The 20,357-nt window shown below is 45.0% G+C and overlaps 1 protein-coding gene across 12 annotated transcripts in view; it reads left to right on the top strand.

Moving 5' to 3' along the window:
- Positions 1–20,357, top strand: part of LOC147113459 (uncharacterized) — a 364,793-nt gene that overhangs the window by 86,050 nt on the left and 258,386 nt on the right. For all 12 annotated transcript variants that reach the window (XR_015079214.1, XM_085994578.1, XM_085994586.1 and 9 more), the window contains one exon: positions 8,895–8,969. Coding sequence is in view for 11 of the 12 variants with exons in the window: in XM_085994578.1 (XP_085850704.1) it covers positions 8,895–8,969 (75 nt within the window). In the remaining variant the exon portion in view is untranslated. The remainder of the gene's footprint in view (positions 1–8,894; positions 8,970–20,357) is intronic.

Raw genomic sequence — 20,357 nt, forward strand, 5'->3', positions numbered from 1 at the left:
AGGTCGGGCAAGATGGCGTCCAAGATGGCCGCTCCCACGGCGCACACACGGCGGTGGCGGGTTTTCCGGCGGTTGGTTTTCCGGCGGGGTTCCCTCTGCACACCTTCCCGAAGTGCCCCTTCTTACCGCACTTAAAGCAGGTGGTGCCTTTCGCCGGGCACAGGTTTCTGGTGTGTTTTGGCTGCCCGCAGAAGTAGCAGTTGGGTCCCTGACGTGTCGCGGCTGTCGTAGGGCTTCTGGGGGGACAGCGGGGCCCCGCCGGTGTCGGGCTGCCGGGTGGGGAAGATGCCTTCCAAGATGGCGGCGCCCTCGGTGCACACGTGGCGGCGTGGACGGCGCGGGCTGAAGAGTAGGCATCCGAGTTTCTCTGGGCCACATCCAGGGATCGCGCGGTGTCCGCAGCCTGTTTCAGGTCCAACCCCGTTTTTTCCAGCAGTCTTTGCCGGATGTAAGTGGAGCTGAGGCCTGTGATAAAGGCATCGTGAACAAGCTCGTCAGTGTACACTGCGGCTTTTACATCTTGGCACTTGCAGTCTTTGCCAAGCATTTTTAGGGTGCTTAGGAACTCCTCCACCGATTCCCCAGGTCGCTGTGCGTGAGTAGCGAGCAGATGCCTAGCATACACCTCATTCGTAGGCTGCTGGTAATGCGCCTTTAAGATGTCGCAGGCGGCCAGGTACGTATCAGCGTCTTGGATGAGGGGGTAAACCCGGTGGCTTACCCAATTCCGCCGCAGAATTCCGAGTCTCATCCTCGCAGCGTCCGTAGCGTCTTTGACGGCTGCGGAATTGTCAAGGAAGAATTCCATACACTCAAACCAGTGTCCGAAGCGTGCTGATGCGTCCGGAGCATGTTGATCCAAATCCAAACGTTCGGGTTTCAGGAGTTGATCCATAGTGTTGAAAAATAAGTTAATAAAATTGATGCGCCTCAATAATTCCGAGACTCGATGTTAGCAAAACAAAACAAGGCTTTTATTAACTTAGAAAGTAACACGTAAGAGAGAGAGGTATCTTCCTTCTGGAGACTGAGGCCAGACTGAGCTAGCTTACAAAAGGGGCCAGGTATGGGCGGAGCCCTACACACACAGCACATTCCAGCACATTCCAATAAACAATACAATGAGGACTGGGGGAAGGGAAATGACACTGAAACCGACCACAGTCACAGGCAGTGATGAATGGAATATTTCATCACACACCCCCCCGCCCAACCCCGGGACTTGCCTTCGAGCCACTGTCAGTGAGGTGATCGGTCCAACATTTGTGCTCCTCAAATACATGAGCTGCCTGTAAAGGTGAAACAGACGCCGACAGCCCGCGCATAAAATGTCAGTGAGGCCCAAGACCCAAATTCGGGCCGTCCTATTGGGGTGCGCGCTGCTGAAAACGGGCCCAGATGAATTTCTAGCCGCTAGTGTAAATGCAACCCTGCACATGTCTACTCCCAGCAGTTACATTTTAAGTGCTTCCACAGTGCATGCAGCAGTGTCAACATTCTAGTTAATTGCAAGTCCAAGGGCACTTTTACACCCAGTTTGACACTGCACTGGAATCACACCCCATGCAGGGCTATGCCAAAGTGCAGTGAAACAACCCCCTCCAGGGAGCCTCACACTGCTTCACTCTGGAGTCAGGTTGTTTTGTTACTCCAGATTTTCACTACAGCTTTAGCATCAATCTGAGTGCCAATAATTGCCGCCTTCATGATTTGTGGGACAGGGATTAAAAAAAAAAGTTTAAATCACTGAGCTGGGAGGGTGCTTTCATTAAAAAAGCAAGACAATGGATAAAATGCCTCCTGCTGTTTGAGATTGTAGTCTCCCAACTTGATCATACACTAAGAATGGCTTGATTTGGGTTTTAAATGTTAGGGTTACTATTAGTGAGGGTAATTTTCAACTTCCGCCCATTATAGAACTCGCCGGATCTTTATCCCATTGAAATCAATGGCTGGGCGACCAGTTCCGCCAGGTAACTGCCCCAGTGGCGAAGTTGAAAATTAACCCCCGTGTCTCATAACCACGCTCATACATAGCAAGTAGCTTCCTCAGCAAGTGTTATTAAATTATAATGGCCTGTATTTTCCGGTACCTACGCGCCTCTAAGGGCATGTGCGAAAACCCAGAACTTGCGCTTTGTCATCTTCTTGACAGATCATAGTCATCCCCGGGAAAATGACATCTGCGGGCGGAGAGTTGGGCTATTTGTTCAACTTCTGCCCAGCGAATGCCCGTGAAACTCTTACGCCTGGTATAAGTAAGTGTAAGGCCTGCTTTTACCAGTGTAAGAGTTTAAATGAATATAATTTTTTTTTCAATTATTTAAACATTAAAACACCTGTAAAATAAGTTAAGGTTATTTTTAGCCCCGTTAAAACATTCAAATTTATTTTTCAAAAAATTAAATTTTTGTTTTAAATGTTTAATTAAATTGTATTTTAATTACTTTTAAATATGTAATTTTATAAAATTTATTTGGTGTGTAAATGTGTTTTTTATGTGATCTCCATTCATGCTTATGGGAGTTCCGTACGTACGTAATCCCCATGAGCATGAATGGGGATCCCCTTCTTTCATTGGTTGGGCCGACCCACGTGATCTCAGGGGCGCTTGCGCCCCGGGATACGTGGGCCTCTACGCAGGCCTACAAGTAGAGGCCCAGAAGTGTGAGTCTTCGTGGATCACAGAAGGCGCGGATTTTATTGGCAGATCGGATGCATTTCCCGGCAGGAAGCCTCCGACCGTAAATTCAGGCCCAATATACTGTATATGAGATCTGACTACCCCCCGCAAATGTTCCCCTTCGGATACTTTACAGAACCCTATTCACATGATAATTGAAAATTAGATTAGCTGCAGAATGACAGATACAACAACAACTATCATTTATATAGCACCTTTAACGTAGTAAAATGTCCCAGGGCGCTTCACAGGAGTGATTATCAGACAAAATTTGACACCGAGCCACATAAAGAGATATTAGGGCAGGCGACCAAAAGCTTGGTCAAAAAAGTAGGTTTTAAGGACCGTCCTAAAGGAGGAGAGGGAGTTAGAGAGGTTTAGGGAGGGAATTCCAGAACTTAGTGCCTAGGCAGCTATGGTGGAGCGATTAAAATCGGGGATGCACAAGAGGCCAGAATTAGAGTAATAGAGAGATCTCGGCGGTTTGTAGGGCTGGAGGAGGTACAGAGATAGGGAGGGGCGAGGCCATGAAGGGATTTGAAAACAAGGGTGAGTATTTTTAAATCGAAGCGTTGCCGGACCGGTGATCCAGAAAGCAAAGTTAAGGATGTTGTAAAGAATCAGGTATCCTGATCCATTAATGACACTATTAAAGGAACATTGCCACTTTTCAGGGAGTAACCTTCGTTTTTCCAAAGCTCTTATATTGTCTTTGGGATGACTTGTTCAGTCTGAGATGCGAAATTTCTTACACAAACTTCTTTGTGCAGTTTGTGGATGGTATTAATTTTGTTTATGTCGGTTTTAAAAATAATTACATTTTTTGGTGCAGACACACATCATGATGGATATGACATCAAGATATCATGATGGATATGACATCAAGATATCATGATGGATATGACATCAAGATATCATGATGGATATGACATCAAGATATCATGATGATTTAATGATTTCATGTGCAAAAAGAAAAGTGAAAAGCTTGTGTAACAACTCGTCAATGCTCACAGTACTCCTTGAGCATTCCAGTGGCTCTGGCTCTCAGTTTATTCTGACTTGCTATAATGATATCAAGGATACAGGAAAGAAAACACATCGAATCTTCCAGAACATACACAGTGTAATTCTATGAAACCTATAAATCTGTCACACCTTCAGTTTAAATAGTGACTCATTACAAAGTGAATTATACAATCATACAAATGTGATGACTGGCCAAAGGATTGTTTCAGTATCTAGCTATGACTGTGGTCTGAAGAACAACTTATTTGAAAAGGCATCAATGGTAACATAACCTTTCAAACTCTTATTCTTGTATTGATACTGGTTTAATGTTAATAGTCAAATAAAGAAAAAGCTTGCATTTATATAATGCCTTTCGCATCCTCAGAACGCCTCGAAGCGCTTTACAGCAGTGAATTACTTTTGAATTGAATTCACTGTTGTTTTGTAGGGAAACGTGGCAGCCAATTGGCACACAGCAAGGTTCCACAAACAGTAATGAGATGAATGATCTGTTAATCTGATTTTGGTGGTGTTGGTTGAGGTGTAAAGCTCTTCTTAAAATAGTCTTTGTCAACCTAAGAGGGCAGACGGGGCCTCAGTTTAATCTCTTATCTGAGAGACAGCACCTCTGTCAATGCAGTACTCCCTTAAAACTGCACTGAAGTGTCAGCCTAGGTCATGTGCTTAAGTCCCACAGTGGAGCTTGAACTCACAACCCTCTGACTTAGAAGTGGGAGTGCTACCACTGAGCTAAAGCAAAAAGAAGTTACCGAACAATTCTGGCTGACTGGGAGGTGTTTGTGTGATTGATAGCTGCACGCAGTTCATTAAAATGGCCGAACAATGAAGAACACATGTTATGAAGCTCTGAAGTTTTTTCTTGTTTGTTACTGAAGAATCTAAATAACAAACGTGACATAGTGCCAGAAGCATCATTCTGGTCAACCAGCACAGCACAGCCAGTGAAATACTGGACAATTCACCAACTCAAAGAGCAGCCGAACCACGATACTCGTCCCTACAGTGAGCTGACCTCTGAAACCGTGGCTAGCCAGCGATGTGAAAGAGACCTGCTAAACTTAGAGAAGACGTTGGTCAGAATTCAGCCAATAGGAACAGGGAAATGGTTGGCAAGCGCAACAGCAAGTAGAGACCAGATCTTCCAATGGAAGAACTGAAAATGGAAGGATCTTTCAGAGGGGTCGGACAAGCCTGCAGAAAACAGAACCATCATTTGTGGAGCGAGCAGTGTATCCAGTTACACACTCCGTGACACATGTGAAGCTACCCAGCCAGTCCACAGTAAACAAATCACAGCCACAACAACAGAGCACAGAGAAGAAAAGATTGTGGTTGGTATTCAACTAAATAGTAAGCCAGCGCAGCAACTGGACCCACTGCTGGAGAAGGCTCCAATCCACACGACCTTAACAACAAGAAGTAGTAGAGTCGTGTGAAAGCGACATTGCGGTTTTATCTAAATTGGTGCTTTTTGTTTGAACTGGAACTGTTGGATTTTATAGTTGCTACATATTTTATCATTGTTGTTTATAAAGTGTTCTTATTTAAAAGTTTACTTTCTTTTGAGGAGGGAGATATATTGATATTGGTAAAGCTTTGTATCCACGGTCAAGCATAGAAAGTTTCCTATTTGTTGGATTGAAATGTTTGATTGAAAGTTGCATATAGTTACTGAAACTGGCTGAGCAATAATCAGCACAGGTATTTAAGCTCTGAAGTTTTTGCTAGTTTGTTACACTGAATTTAATAATAAACATTACAATTGTCTTTTATGTTTTAATCAACCTTATTGTTTGAAATTGTGCCACACACAAAGCAAACAACAATAAAAGGTTCAAAGGTTATATTACTGTTGATGCCTTTTGAAATAAATTCTTCCTCAAATCACAATTTATCTCCAATGAATAAGTGAAGTTATCCACGTGAAGTGTTTTGATCATTCAGTCCAGTTAGCCTGCATGATTTAATAGAACTGCAACCATAATAGATTCAAAATAACAGACATCTAATAGCAGTTTAGGGTTTGTGAAACAATTCTTTTAAATTGTTCACAGTGTCAAAATGTTAATTTTTAACAATATGCAAATAATAGTCTTAAATATCTGGAATAGGACTGAAGCTTTTTTGCAGGATGCCCTCTGTTCATGCCGTGCCACAATATTTGAGTGACATGTGCTTAGAACTTGGAGACTGTGGACTGTGGTCTGTGCACTTAATGGGTTTGATTTACTATTGTGTATTGTCCTAATGTTCATCTTATGCTGGATTGGAAAAAGAACACACACACACACACACACACGTATTTCCCGATGACAAAATTTGAAACCCTCTCTTCACCACTGTGTATTAAACCACACAATGACCTATCTAATCTCTTTCTTTCTAATAGATCCAGGGTTAGAACTTCGTCTGGGCCCTTTGTTGGGATTATTACCCAAAGATTACTACCACGGAATTCCTTTTCTTCAATCTTTTACTCAGCTTCTGAAAGCTGCTTTCTAGGACCTCCATACTACATCTACTCTCCCATTACAGGACCTTATTCAGTCAAATTCTGAACCTTGGCACCAGGGAAGAAACATAGGCCTAGAAATTGAGTGCCCTTAGCGCCGATTTTGCGGCGCTAGAGGGCCTAGCGCTGCAATTGGCGCCGGCGCCGAAATTGCCTGGGGCCCTTCCGCCGCGGTAGACCGGTAGCACTGCGCCGGCACCGATGACGTCATCGGTGTGCGCAGCGTCCCGGTTGCCTTGCCGACGGGCCCCAGCGCCGAAATTCAGTTGCGGCCGCCTCGCCCGTGGCAGCCGCAACTAAGACTCTGGCAACAGAGTCTTACAAGTCTTTGCGCCGGCGCATTAAAGGCCCCGCGGCCGCCGGCCGCTTTCCCGCCGGCCGCCTGGCCGCAGCTCCCTCCCCGGACTTCCCCCCCCACCCCCCGGAACAGAAGCAAGCCCGGCACTTGTCCGAGGTGCCGGGCTCATTTTTAAAAAGATTTTCGCGGGCCGCGGCCGGGTGCAGGCAGCTCCTCCTTAAGGGAAGGAGGAGGCCTGCACTTCCCGAGCCTGCCGCACCGCATCGGGTGCCGCAGCGCCGGAATTGCGGCGCGAAACGGCAGTTAGCGCCGATTTACCGCCGCAAAGACCCTTCAGTAGCGCCGGCAGCCGTTTGGGCGCGGCCCTGCTGAATTTTTGGCGCGCGCAGGGGGACTTAGCGTCGGCACTAACTTCCGGCGCTAAAGCCCTGGCTAAGCCAAAACTCAATTTCTAGGCCATAGCATTTTGAACTCTCGGATATACTTGCAAAAGATTCTCTTTACAACTACAATGTTACCTTTAACCTTGTCTGCCCCTGTTTCCCTTGAGCAACTACTTGCTGTATTGTGCTATTAGCTTGCTTGTGGCTGCCGCCCTCTGCCATTCCACCCTTGTCCCACTGCAGTGCTGAAAATCTGTTGGGACAACTCTGGTTTCAAAGTCTCCCTCTGTTTCTGCCTACTCTGTGTACGTGCCCTGGGTGCTGCCATCTGGATGTTACTGTTTGCTGCACAATCCCTAGGTCTCAGTGGTGACAACCTCATGGAAAGTATCTTCCAGATGCTCTCCTACTCCTTCAAACTGTGGCTTTTTGGTCCTTGAGCTCGATAATTCATTTTTTGAGGGACGCAATTAGTGAACACTTCATGAAAGTGTCGTCCTCCTGGATTCCGTTGTAGATTCAGTGTGACCCACATCCTGCATGTCACAGTAAGCTTGGCATCCACAACAGCCACGTCAATTCAGGTGTGTGGCAGAGTGCTTGATTTTAATTTTTTTTAGACTGTATCTTCAGAGACTAACTGCTCCTCAGCTCTACCTCCCTCTTTTTCACTCCCTTAAATAAGAAAATTACTTTTCATACTCAAAGGTTTGCTCTGCGGTATATCTTCAAATATAATAACAAATACATAAAACTTAAACTTACAATGCATAGCTAAATAATTACAAACAGCCTCGAGGGCCTGTCTGGAGGAGAAGCTGAACTTCTATGTAAAAAAGTAATCAAAAGAAATTCAGTTCGAGCTCCAACTATACACTGGCACGAAGCCACTTAAAAAAATTATTCGCTTATGGGATGTGGGCGTTACTAGCAAGGCCAGCATTTATTGCCCATCTCCCTAGTTGCCCTTGAGAAGGTGGTGGTGAGCCGTCTTCTTGAACCGCTGCAGCCCATGTGGTGAAGATACTCCCACAGTGCTGTTAGGGAGGGAGTTCCAGGATTTTGACCCAGCGACGATGAAGGATCGGCGATATACTTCTAAGTCAGGATGGTGTGTGACTTGGAGGGGAACTTGGAGGTGGTGGTGTTCCCATGCGCCTGCTGCCCTTGTCCTTCTAGGTGGAAGAGGTCGCGGGTTTGGGAGGTGCTGCTGAAGAAGCCTTGGCGAGTTGCTGCAGTGCATCTTGTAGATGGTACACACTGCAGCCACGGTACGCCGGTGGTGGAGGGAGTGAATATTTAAGGTGGTGGATGGGGTGCTAATCAAGTGGGCTGCTTTGTCCTGGATGGTGTCGAGCTTCTTGAGTTCCACAATGACAGTTAAAGTTTAAACTATTGCTGAAGTGTATTTAATCTTCCCTCCTCTTACTCTAGGTGCCTCGTACCAGATGTCTCAAAAATTGGTACACTCTGTGCCTTAAATGTTAAATATCTGATGAATGAAATACCACTTTAACAACAGGCGCTAAACTGCAAAGGTTCAACACTTCCACCAAACATTATTCCTCTGGATGCCACAAAAACAAAGCCCTATAGAAATCTGTCCTTTTATTCAATGTCTTTCCCCCTGTCTCCAGTCCTCCAGTGTATCTCTCTTCTTCAGATATTCCAACCACAAGGAAGAGAAAATAAACTTTCAGAATTCCAGCTGTAGCAATGATCTGCCAAGCAGCATTGAAACATCACTGTTAACAATTGGTGGTCAGGCGCCCTCAGGTTCTGCTCCAGTTAAAATTATTTCATTATGCCTATTAATATGAAAATACATTTGTACAATTGCAATTGAATGTGGAGAATACAGCATGCATTTCATTTTCTTTATTTGTGATGAGTGTATTGTCCAAGGAAGAGGACACTGCTTTATATATTCACACACTATATGATTAATTATTCAAACAATTGTTTCTTTGTCAATGTTTTTATTGACAGTGAAAGCATCCCAGCAGATCTTCAGGTAAAGCAGTGTGACTCTATTCAGGCTACGGCTGGACCTGTTGCTCCTGGGTATGTAAGCTAGTTGCCTGGGTGTGTGGTTTAACAAAATAAATAATGCACGAACCTTCTATAGAATTTACTTTGTGACTGCAGTTTTATAGATTGATAAATGGAGTGGTCCATTGATGTATCTCAACCTGTGATTCATCCTCATTGTTGGAATGTCACTGTGGTTGCATACATTACTCTGTGCATGAACATTATGGAGTGGTTTTTTGCATATGTTATAAATATAAAATATAAAGATTGAAAATAATTTCCCCTGAAAGACCAAAGCTTAACTTAATTAATGGGCAGGTACTCTAATTGGCAGGATGTGACTTGTGGTGTCCCACAAGGATCTGTGTTGGGGTCTTAACTATTCACTGTATTTATTAACGATTTAGATGATGGGATAAAAAAAAAACACATATTCAAGTTTGCCGATGAGACAAAGCAATGTAGATGGAAGCATAAAATTACAAAAAGATATAGTAGATTAAGTGAATGGGCAAAATTGTGGCAAATGGATTTCAATGTAGGGAAATGTGAAGTCATCCACTTTGGACCTAAAAAGGATAGAACAGGGTACTTTCTAAATGATGAAAAGCTAGAAACAGTGGAGGACCGAAGAGACTTGGGGGTCCAGGTACATAGATCATTAAAATGTCATGAACAGGTACAGAAAATAATCAAAAAGGCTAATGCTGGCCTTTATATCTAGAGGATTAGAATACAAGGGGGTAGAAGTTATGCTGTAGCTGTACAAAACTCTGGTTAGACCACACCTGGAGTACTGTGAGCAGTTCTGGGCACCACACCTTAGGAAGCATATATTGGCCCTGGAGGGAGTGCAGCATAGGTTTACCAGAATGATACCTGGACTTCAAGGGTTAAGTTACGAGGAGAGATTACACAAATTAGGGTTGTATTCCCTGGAATTTAGAAGGTTAAGGGGTGATCTGATCGAAGTTTTCAAGATTTTAAGGGGAACAGATAGGATAGGTAGAGAGAAACTATTTCCGCTGGTTGAGAGTCTCGGACTAGGGGGCTTAGAAAATAGAGCCAGGCATTTCAGGAGTGAAGTTAGGAAACACTTCTACACGCAAAGGGTGATAGAAGTTTGGAACTCTCTTCTGCAAATGGTAATTGATGCTAGATCAATTGTTAAATCTGAGATTGATAGATTTTTGTTAACCAAAGGTATTAAGGAATATGGGGAAAGGTGGGTACATGGAGTTAGGCCACAGATCAGCCTTGATCTCACTGAATGGCAGAACAGGCTTGAGGGGCTAAATGGCCTACTCCTGTTCCTATATTCCTATGTTTGGGAAATAAAAATGTGCAGTTTCAATAAAGTTGAGTTGTGCTGACTGAATCTACAGGGACTACAGAACGCATGATAATTTTGAAAATTGGTTGTTGCATCAGGGACTGGTGTGGTGTGAGTGAACAGCTACATTAACAATGACCATGTCCTGTGTGATGGAATAGAGAACAAGCCGCTGTACTGAAGGCCTCAGTTCCATAGTACAGTGTGCATACATGGCTATTATTGCTGCAAGATAGAGGGTGGTGTCTTCATCTTTCATTGAGTGGTGGAAAGCTCTTACACAGCACCCTTTGTTCCCATATTCATGCAGGATGCCTGGGGTCAGTAACATTGCAAAGTTCGACATTTGCATGACAGCTCATCACTTAGTTTTCAGCTAACTTGATGTTCTGTACATAGGATGTTTTGAGCAGTGGTTTTGTGTCAGCATTTACCGTATGTAGAGTGTCTGACAGATTACAATTGAGCCTTGAAACTACAGCTTTTATTAATTCTGTTATTTGGGACATACTGCCAATTAGTTGATTATTGAAATTACTGCATTCGATTGGTTAATAAGCCCTTGATACAGATTTCCAAACAACCTATCTGCTAATGTGTAAGTGTTCCAGTCATCAGAATCTATATTCAGATTTCTTAATTACAAGTGGCTGAATAGATCACATCATGTGTGAGCTACCTGTCTGAGCTGGAACAATTTGGATACATTTTAAATAGATTCAAATTGTGCCCACACATTGGAAGGTGCCACCACCAGCATTAGTCTCACTTAATATAAAGGCAGCAAAAACGTTGAGATGGAAATTGCTGAAAATTATGATCCTTAAATTTCTATTAGTTCAGTGTTTTAATGGCCACCTTTATTATCATCATAAAAGGGCCAGCAGCATTTTTCATTGCTTTTCAATTTGTGCATGTAGTCGCAGTGGAGCCAATTTTCAACTCTGGTGCAAATCAAGCATGCGGTGGGCGGTCTTACGCCTGCTTGATGGCACCAGCAGGAGGCTAGAAACGTGTTCATGCTCAGGCCTCATCTTCATAATAGTGGCGAGCTGCTATTGAAGGGACGGGGCATTCATGCAGCTCCCGGGCAAACAGAAACCAGGTAGAAAAACCTTACCTGTGCTGTTTCAGAGTGGCCTCCAGCAAACCCTTCAAGGATCACTGGTTAAGCTGCTCCATGTCCAGTACCAATGGGAAGACTGCTCCGCCCATTGATACCTGAGGATTGTCTGGAGGTCCTGCAACTGGCGTAGGACCCTGATTTAAATAGCTGCCCATTTCAAGGCCCGATCAAAAATTGAGTCATGCAGGCCTCGGGTGGCCAGTGGGCGGGAGACTTTATTTTACAGTTTTCATCTGCCTGCTGCCCCATTTTCAGCGAGAACGAGTAAGCAAGGCAGACGTAAACCACCCCCAATAGGGTAAAACACTCTGAAATTAAATCATTCTGTTTCAGTAATGTATACAGCAACTCAAGAAGCACATTTTTTTATGTTTAACAAGTGAATTTCTGTGGGGCACATATCAGACTGAGTTGGTAGAGCCTACAAACAGAGCAAGTTTGACCCTATCTTGAGCCAAGCACTTTATACTTCTGATAAGTTACATCTACAGTTAATGGAAGTACACTCCACTTATTTTGTGTATCTGGAGCACATGAACACAAGAAGGTTGTTTTTGCAGCTGCAGCTTAACACAAGCCGTGGCATTTCTCTAAAGAGCAGTAACATGTTGAGGCAGGTGTTTGAGGCCTATGTGGACTAATTTGCATTTGGCATATCAGAGGTCAAGTGATGTCAGCAAATACCCCAGGCCTGCAATTTAATTACAGGCTTGTAAAAGTAAGGTACGTGTGACACATGCTAACTAATTTCTTCTTTACAGCACATTGTACCATTTAAATAGCTATCATTTTTTTTTGCTTGTTCTTGCCATAGGAACGGGTTAGGTTTTAATTAAACTTGAAAACGCCTTTAGTAAATATGAACTCATTATATGCCAAAAGTGAAAATTAAAATAATGCTGTCAAATTGTTATACTGTACTGTAACACACTGGACAGTGATCATCAAGGCATTTCAGCTACATATTTCAAGAAACAGTGGAAGTAAATTTCCTCACAAGTGTGTTGTGCGCCAGCCAGTTGTTTGGAGAGGTAGTTGCATGAGAATTTCCTGGGTCAGCTCTTTTGCATATATACTGATGTAGTCATTGGCGTAAATCCCGTGTAAAATTGGCATAATTAGCTGGAGTGCATGGAAACTGGAGTGAATTCTTTAAAAAGACAGTTTCGCTGCACACTTTAGCATCAGACTGGGGGACAACAAGGTAAGGAAGGGGCGGTGCTTGGCTCACTCACTAGACTTAGACAACTTCACTGCAAGTCTCATCAATCTTTTCATCATACTTTTCGAGTATTATGTCAACAGCAAGAGTACTTGTACCAAACAGCCAGACAAGGCAGCAGGGCATGACACCAAGAAGGAGAAGAACCCAGAACTGTACTGACTCAGATCTCCATGGCCAACTGGAGAAAACTGAAGTTAGGAGGCAACAGACTCTTTTAAACTATGGAATTAAATATTGCTCAGCCACTGACACCTCTGATTCCCGATTAACCTCCTTCAGCTGCACACTTACTCTTGCACCCTATGCACTTCTAATGCTGGTTTACATCTTGTTCTCCACTCCTTCTGCTCCTCCATCCCCTGCTGCTCCTTCACCCATTGCACCCAGAATTCTGGAACTTCCTCCATAAATTGGTCCACCTTGCCACTTCCCTCCTTTCTCTCAAAACCACCTCCCAAACCCGCAACCTCCACCAGCTAGAAGGACAAGGGCAGCAAGTGCATGGGATATCCACTATGTCTCCAATCAATGTGGAAGTTGGAAAATATCACACTGTTGGGCCATGTTCCAGAGGCTAAACTACTGTCACGATTTATTTACAAATAAAATGGTTCATCGGTTGTGTAGTGTATGTAACCGTCTACCTTTAAGAGACTATGTATGTAACCGTTCACCTTTAAGAGAACTATTTTAGGTGTGGCACTACTTGTTTGGCTTCTGTATACGGTAATACCGACGGTGACCACACCGGTATATAAGTGCTGTGGCATGACTTATTGGGCAGATTCGCCCTGATCTTCGAATAGTAAAGTCCTGTTGTATGTTACTCCTGAAGTCTGTGTCGTAATTAACTGCACAATCCACAGACTTTACAGTGGCGACGAGTCCGATCGTACCCTGCGGCAACAATAATTTCAAAGCAACGAAAGAGCGTCGAAAAGAGGCAACCGCCCTCGTCATTCGGCTGGGAGAAAACTCAAGGCTGCAGCAATAGAAAGGAGGAAGACTTTAGCGACAAAAACTTCCATCAGCAACAGGCACTGACTGTCCCTTCTGCCACGGTGACTGTGAGTAAGGGAAAGTGAAAAGAATAGCCGGAGGATAAGGGCTGGGCACTCGACCACGGTCGAGGGGGAAAAGGAGCCGGACAAAAAGTCGGGTCCAACGGCGTCGTGAGAGACCGCGACCGGCGGGAAAAGCCGGGCGGTGACTGAAGCCACGAAGCGCTGCGACCGGGAGCGTAGGCGCGGGAAGAGAGAAACTCAGCCGCAGCCGGGGAGAGAAGCACCGGACTGCGAGGGGCTGGGAGGCGCGATTGGGGTCCGAGCGAGCGGGAGAGGCAGAGCTGACCAAGAGAGACTGCGCGAGAGCCAGTCCAGCGGCTGATCTGTCCTCCGTCAATGGGGTGTAACCAGCGCCGGTAGAGCCGAGTGAGCGGGAGAGAGGCAGAGCCGAGCAAGGGGAACTGTGCGAGAGCCAGTCCAGCGGCTGAACTGTCCTCCATCAATGGGGTGTACCCAGCGCCGGTAGAGCCGAGCGAGCGGGAGAGAGACAGAGCCGAGCAAGGGGAACTGTGCGAGAGCCAGCCCAGCGGCTGAACCTGTTCGCCGTCAACGGGGTACCCAGAGCCGGTCGCCCTGCCATAAAATTAAAAAAAAAAAGGGAAAGCCTTGAAGCCGACGCGCAGGCTGTGAACCTGAAAGCCAGCGGCCGTCGCCCGTGGGGAAAGTGTACCCCTCCCGCCAGGGAAGAAACGCGGGAAGCCGCCATTAGGCGGGGAAGAAGACAGAAGCGGGAAACCGCCATTGAAGTGGGCGGGGAGAGAAGATAAGAGCGGGAAACCGCCATTTTCGTGGGAAAACCGCCATCTTAGAAAAAAAAAGAAATAATAATTTAAAGAAATACTTGTGTTGTTCCCAAAGAGAGGAAGATGCCTAAGTGTGGTAACATCAACGATTTTAATTCCGAAGTAGAAGACTGGGCCACGTACGTGGAACGCATTGAGATCTATTGTGAGGCCAATAAAATAGAAGAAGATGACAAAGCTATAACCTTGCTGAACTCGATGGGCGCAAAGACATACGGGCTCTTGAAGCATCTACTAGCACCAGCTAAACCGGCGGATCAGACTTTCGATGATATTGTGGCTGTCCTGAAGGACCACTTGAACCCTACACCGTTGATGTTGGCTGAACGATTCAAATTCTATGCGAGAACGCAACGGAAAGACAAAAGCAACGCAGAATACTTGGTTGAACTGCGGAGGCTAGCGAAAGACTGTCAGTTTAGGGACAACCTGGAAGAGGCACTGAGAGACAAATTCGTGTGCGGAATGTTGAAGGAAGAAACACAAAAACGACTGCTTGAAGAGAACGATCTTCCACTTGATAAGGCTGTCCTTATCGCAGCATCAAGCGAAGCCGCAGTGAAAGGAACTGCGGAAATGCAGCTAAAGGCAGCGGCACTCAGGGTACAACAAATTACTTCGGGTACAACGAAATGCTATCGTTGTGGAAAGACAACACACGACCAGAACCAATGCTGGTTTAAAAACCAAGAATGTAGGAAATGTGGCAAGCTTGGTCACATAGCTAAGGTATGCCGGTCAGGGAAGAAGACCAACAATAATGAGTCACCACAAAAGTGGTACAGAAAGGTACATGAGGTGACTAGGAAGAGTCCGGAGGAACAGAAGTCGGACTCACACTCCAACTGCAAAGGACTGGATAGTTTGAGAGTTCACAATGTGAGTAATGAAGCTGACCGACAAACTATCTGGATCACACTACAGATTGCAAAAGTCCAAGTGAAAATGGAAGTGGACACCGGATCGGCGCTGACGGTCATGAATAAGCATGACTATAAAAAGTTATTCAAGCATATTCCACTACGGGATACGGAACTAGTGCTACAGACATACACAGGGCACAAAGTATTCCCCATCGGAAAGATAGAAGTCAAGGTGAGATACAAGGATAAAGATTACCAAAGGATGGACCTGTATGTGTTGCCTGAGGGAGGTCCACCACTTCTGGGACGGGAGTGGATCCGGAAAATAAAGATAGACTGGCATTCACTAAACACCATGACGGTGGATTCCGGAAAGGAAGATGTCAAACCTGAACGGTTGTCCAGAATATTGGACGAAGCTAAAGAGGTATTCCAGCAAGGACTGGGAACACTGCGAGGAATTAAAGCAAAGGTTAAGATTGCAGAACATGCAAGCCCAAAATTTTTCAAAGCCAGATCGGTACCTTATGCGATACGACCAGCTGTGGAGGCAGAACTGGAAGAACTTGAACGATCAGGGGTACTGTCAAAAGTGGACTGGAGTGAGTGGGCCACGCCCATTGTTCCCGTCATGAAGTCTTCACCAAGTAATAAGCCAGGGGGACCGGGGAAGGTCCGCATCTGCGGAGACTTCAAGATCACAGTGAATCCGATGCTTCACACGGTACAATACCCGCTTCCGCGGATTGAAGATATCTTTGCTTCGTTGGCTGGAGGGAAACACTTCACCAAGATAGACCTGGCTCAGGCATACTTACAAATGGAAGTCGAGGAAGAGTCACGCCAGTACCTCACCATCAACACACACAGAGGATTGTATCGTTATAATAGACTGGTTTTTGGGGTAGCTTCGGCTCCAGCAATTTGGCAGAGGGCCATGGAGCAGGTATTACAAGGAATTCCAAGCACGCAGTGCTACTTAGACGATATCCTAATTACGGGAGAAGACGAGGAAGAACACCTCACAAATTTGAAACTGGTGCTCACCAGGTTGAAGGAATATGGCCTTCGAGTTAATTGCAAGAAGTGTGAGTTTTTCCAAAAACGGATCTCGTACTGCGGTCATGTCATTGACCGAGAGGGGCTGCACAAGTCACCTGACAAGATAGAAGCTGTCGTGAAGGCCCCCGCTCCAGAAAACGTATCACAGTTAAGATCATTCTTGGGGTTGATTAATTATTATCACAAGTTTCTGCCAAATCTATCCACGGTGCTGCATCCGCTGAATGCTCTGTTGCGGAAAGAAATACCATGGAAGTGGAGTGAGGAATGTAAAAAGGCTTTTCGCAGAAGCAAGGAGTTGATTACCTCTGAAGAAGTGTTGGCTCATTTCAACCCAACGTTACCCCTTCGTCTAGCTTGTGATGCTTCCCCTTATGGAATTGGAGCAGTACTTTCACACAAGTTACCAAATGGCTCGGAAAGGCCAGTGGCATTCGCGTCCCGATCATTGACCTCCGCGGAGCGAAATTATGCTCAAATAGATAGGGAGGCCCTCAGCCTTGTGTGGGGCGTGAAGAAATTCAATCATTACCTGCAAGGTAAGAAGTTCACATTACTGACAGACCACCAGCCGTTGGTGTCCATATTCAACCCAAACAAGGCCGTTTCCACCATGACAGCACAAAGGTTACAAAGGTGGTCCGTGTTACTTGGGGCACACCAATATGACATCGAATACAAAAGGTCCAAACAGCATGGAAATGCTGATGGGTTATCGCGCTTGCCATTGCCGATAGTAGAAGAAGCGACTACATTGGACCCGGTAGAGATGTTCCACTCATCCATAGTGGAGTGTCTACCAATAACAAATTCGATGATCGAAAACGAAACAAGAAATGACCTGACTCTTTCACGAGTCTATGATTTAACGGTGGAGGGATGGCCAGCACAGGGCGAACCAACACTGCAAGCATTTTCACAGAGGAAAGAACAGCTGTCAGTGTGTAGAGGAACCCTGATGTGTGGATCTAGAGTGGTGATTCCACCCAAACTTCAAAAGAAGGTGTTAAAGGAGCTGCACGAGGGACATCTGGGTGGAGTGAAGATGAAGATGAAGAACCTAGCAAGAGCGTTTGTATGGTGGCCAGGCATCGATGTAGACATCGAAGAAATCACTAAGAACTGCCTAGGATGTCAGAAGGTTCAGAACGCGCCACCACAGGCTCCGCTGCATCCATGGGAGTGGCCCTCATCTCCTTGGCAAAGGGTACACATCGACTTTGCTGGTCCATTTATGGACTCAATGTTCCTAATAGCGGTGGATGCACACTCCAAGTGGCCGGAGGTAATAAAGATGACCACCACCACCACGGAAAAAACCATCACAGTGTTAAGGACTATGTTTGCTAGGAATGGCCTGCCGGAACAGATCTGTTCTGATAATGGACCGCAATTTGTGTCCGAAGAATTCAAGAAATTCTTAAAGAGCAATGGGGTTAAGCACTACACGTCAGCCCCATACCATCCCGCCTCCAATGGATTGGCTGAAAGGTTTGTCCAGACCTTCAAGAAGGCCATCAAGGCCATGGGTAATGAAGACATTAATTTACAACATAAGGTGGATAGCTTCTTGTTGGCGTACAGGAATGCAACACATGCGGTCACAAATCAAACTCCCGCCATGATGTTTTTTAATAGACGACTAAGATGCCGGCTGGATTTGCTCAAGCCAAACGTCAGAAGGGACGTAGAGAACCGGCAATTCCAGGGCATGAATGAAAGGGCCACTAGATCTTTTCAGATAGGTCAACAAGTTTTGGCCCGGGACTACCGTACCGAGAAATGGCAGCCTGGAACTATTGGAAAAAGGCTAGGGCCGTTGATGTATACGGTGGATCTTGGGGACAGTATAATAAGGCGCCATGTTGACCAGATCATAGGGTCAGCCACAACTGGCCAACCTACTTCACCACCTTACCCGGTTACTGTTGAAACCGAGATACCCAGAACACCTACCTCCGATCTGGTAATACTGGAATCAGAGGAACCTGACACTGTCTTTCAAGCCGAATCGACTTTGTCAGAAGCACCTACTACCCCGCCAGGAATGACGACACCACTGAGGCGTTATCCGGACAGAGTCCGGAAACCTCCAGAGAGACTGAATCTGTGAACTGTCTTGCATAAAGTTGTATATATGTTATAATGTATGTTTAATGGGAAATACGTATGTTGTAAGCTAAAAAGGGAGGATTGTAGTGTATGTAACCGTCTACCTTTAAGAGACTATGTATGTAACCGTTCACCTTTAAGAGAACTATTTTAGGTGTGGCACTACTTGTTTGGCTTCTGTATACGGTAATACCGACGGTGACCACACCGGTATATAAGTGCTGTGGCATGACTTATTGGGCAGATTCGGCATGACTTATTGGGCAGATTCGCCCTGACCTTCGAATAGTAAAGTCCTGTTGTATGTTACTCCTGAAGTCTGTGTCGTAATTAACTGCACAACCCACAGACTTTACAGGTTGGATGTTGTGCAATCAGTAATTTGCACTGTATATAACTATGTTAACTGTTTGAAAGAGGTTGTAGTTCTTCCAGCTTCTGTCAGCAAACTCTTAAAAAGATAGTGGTGTATACATAAGAGCTACTTATGCAGCTCGATCTGTATTAACATGGTGAACAGGAACTAGAGTGAGCTAAAGGGTACACGGATTATATTTTGTTTGAAGTGCAAGCAATTTCTTTGCAGAAATTTGATTACATTGAGCATCAAAGCAACAATGGAGTTTACCCCATTACAGTGACACTAATCTTCAACCCCTATTTATCGCGTGCTTTTTAAATTTATGATGCGCTGTACCTGTTTTGGGTGTATTTGATGGGACAGTGTAGAGGGAACTTGACTTTGCATCTAACCCGATGCATTTAAGGGGAAGCTGATGCATTTACGATGAAGCTAGATAAACAGTTGAGGGAGCAAAGAATAGAAGGTTAAGCTGATAGGGTTAGATGAAGACGGGTGTGGAGCATAAACACCGGCATGGATCAATTGGACCGAATGACCTGTTTCTGTGCTGTACATTCTAAGTAATTCTATGTAATATAAGGTGGCTCCATTTGCTCAGCTAGATTGAAATCTTCTAGAGCTCTTTAGTTTCTGTTTATTGCATTATTATGCATGGGGATGGATAGAGCTGTGTACTACCGGAGGCTGTCTTTTTAAAGTCTGCTGAGAGAAGATGGAAGAACTATAACATCTTTCAAACAGTAAGTATAATTGTATTTACAGTAAATTACTGATTGTATGTAGCTTGTCTATGGTTTTGTTTCTGTGAATCATTTTATTTGTAAAAATAGTTGTATGATTCCACCTGTCTCTCCTCCTTTTAAGATGCCCCTTAAAACCTACCTCTTTGACCATGCTTTTGGTGATCTGTCCTGATATCTCCTTCGGTGGCCCAGTGCCAAAAATGTTTTTATTGATAGCGCTCTTTTTAAGTGCCTTGGGACATTTTGCTATGTTAAATGCGCTATGTAGATGTAAGTAGTTGTTGTCAATTCACTTATATTGGAATACCCTCCCAACTAATAATATTGGCACAATCCAACTTAGTTGAAATGTGACCTAGGAAAATTGTGCTATGTTTTCAGCCACAATAGTTGCAGACAGCATTCCTGTCTGAGACACTGGCTCTCAATTGGTCTCACATTTTATTACAGAAGCACAGCTCTAATTAAGAAACATATTGTGATATGCCCTCCTCTACATTACTTACATTACCAGGTGGGGGGACACCTGAAATGGCCCACGAGACTTAACCGCACTGATCCCACTGTCTTCCCATGGGTTCCGGTCTTAACCTGCTCTTCTGAGCAGGCGGAAGGGACACCTGACGGAAACTGACTACTTCAAATATGCAGATCAGGCTCCAATTACATCACTGGGGCCCGACTGCCATTTTAACCGAAGGCCTGCACGAGGAAGCCGTTGTC

Source organism: Somniosus microcephalus, chromosome 8 (genome assembly GCF_052327205.1).
Source record: "Somniosus microcephalus isolate GS21.2 chromosome 8, FLI_Smic_1.0, whole genome shotgun sequence".
Lineage (NCBI taxonomy): Eukaryota > Metazoa > Chordata > Chondrichthyes > Squaliformes > Somniosidae > Somniosus > Somniosus microcephalus.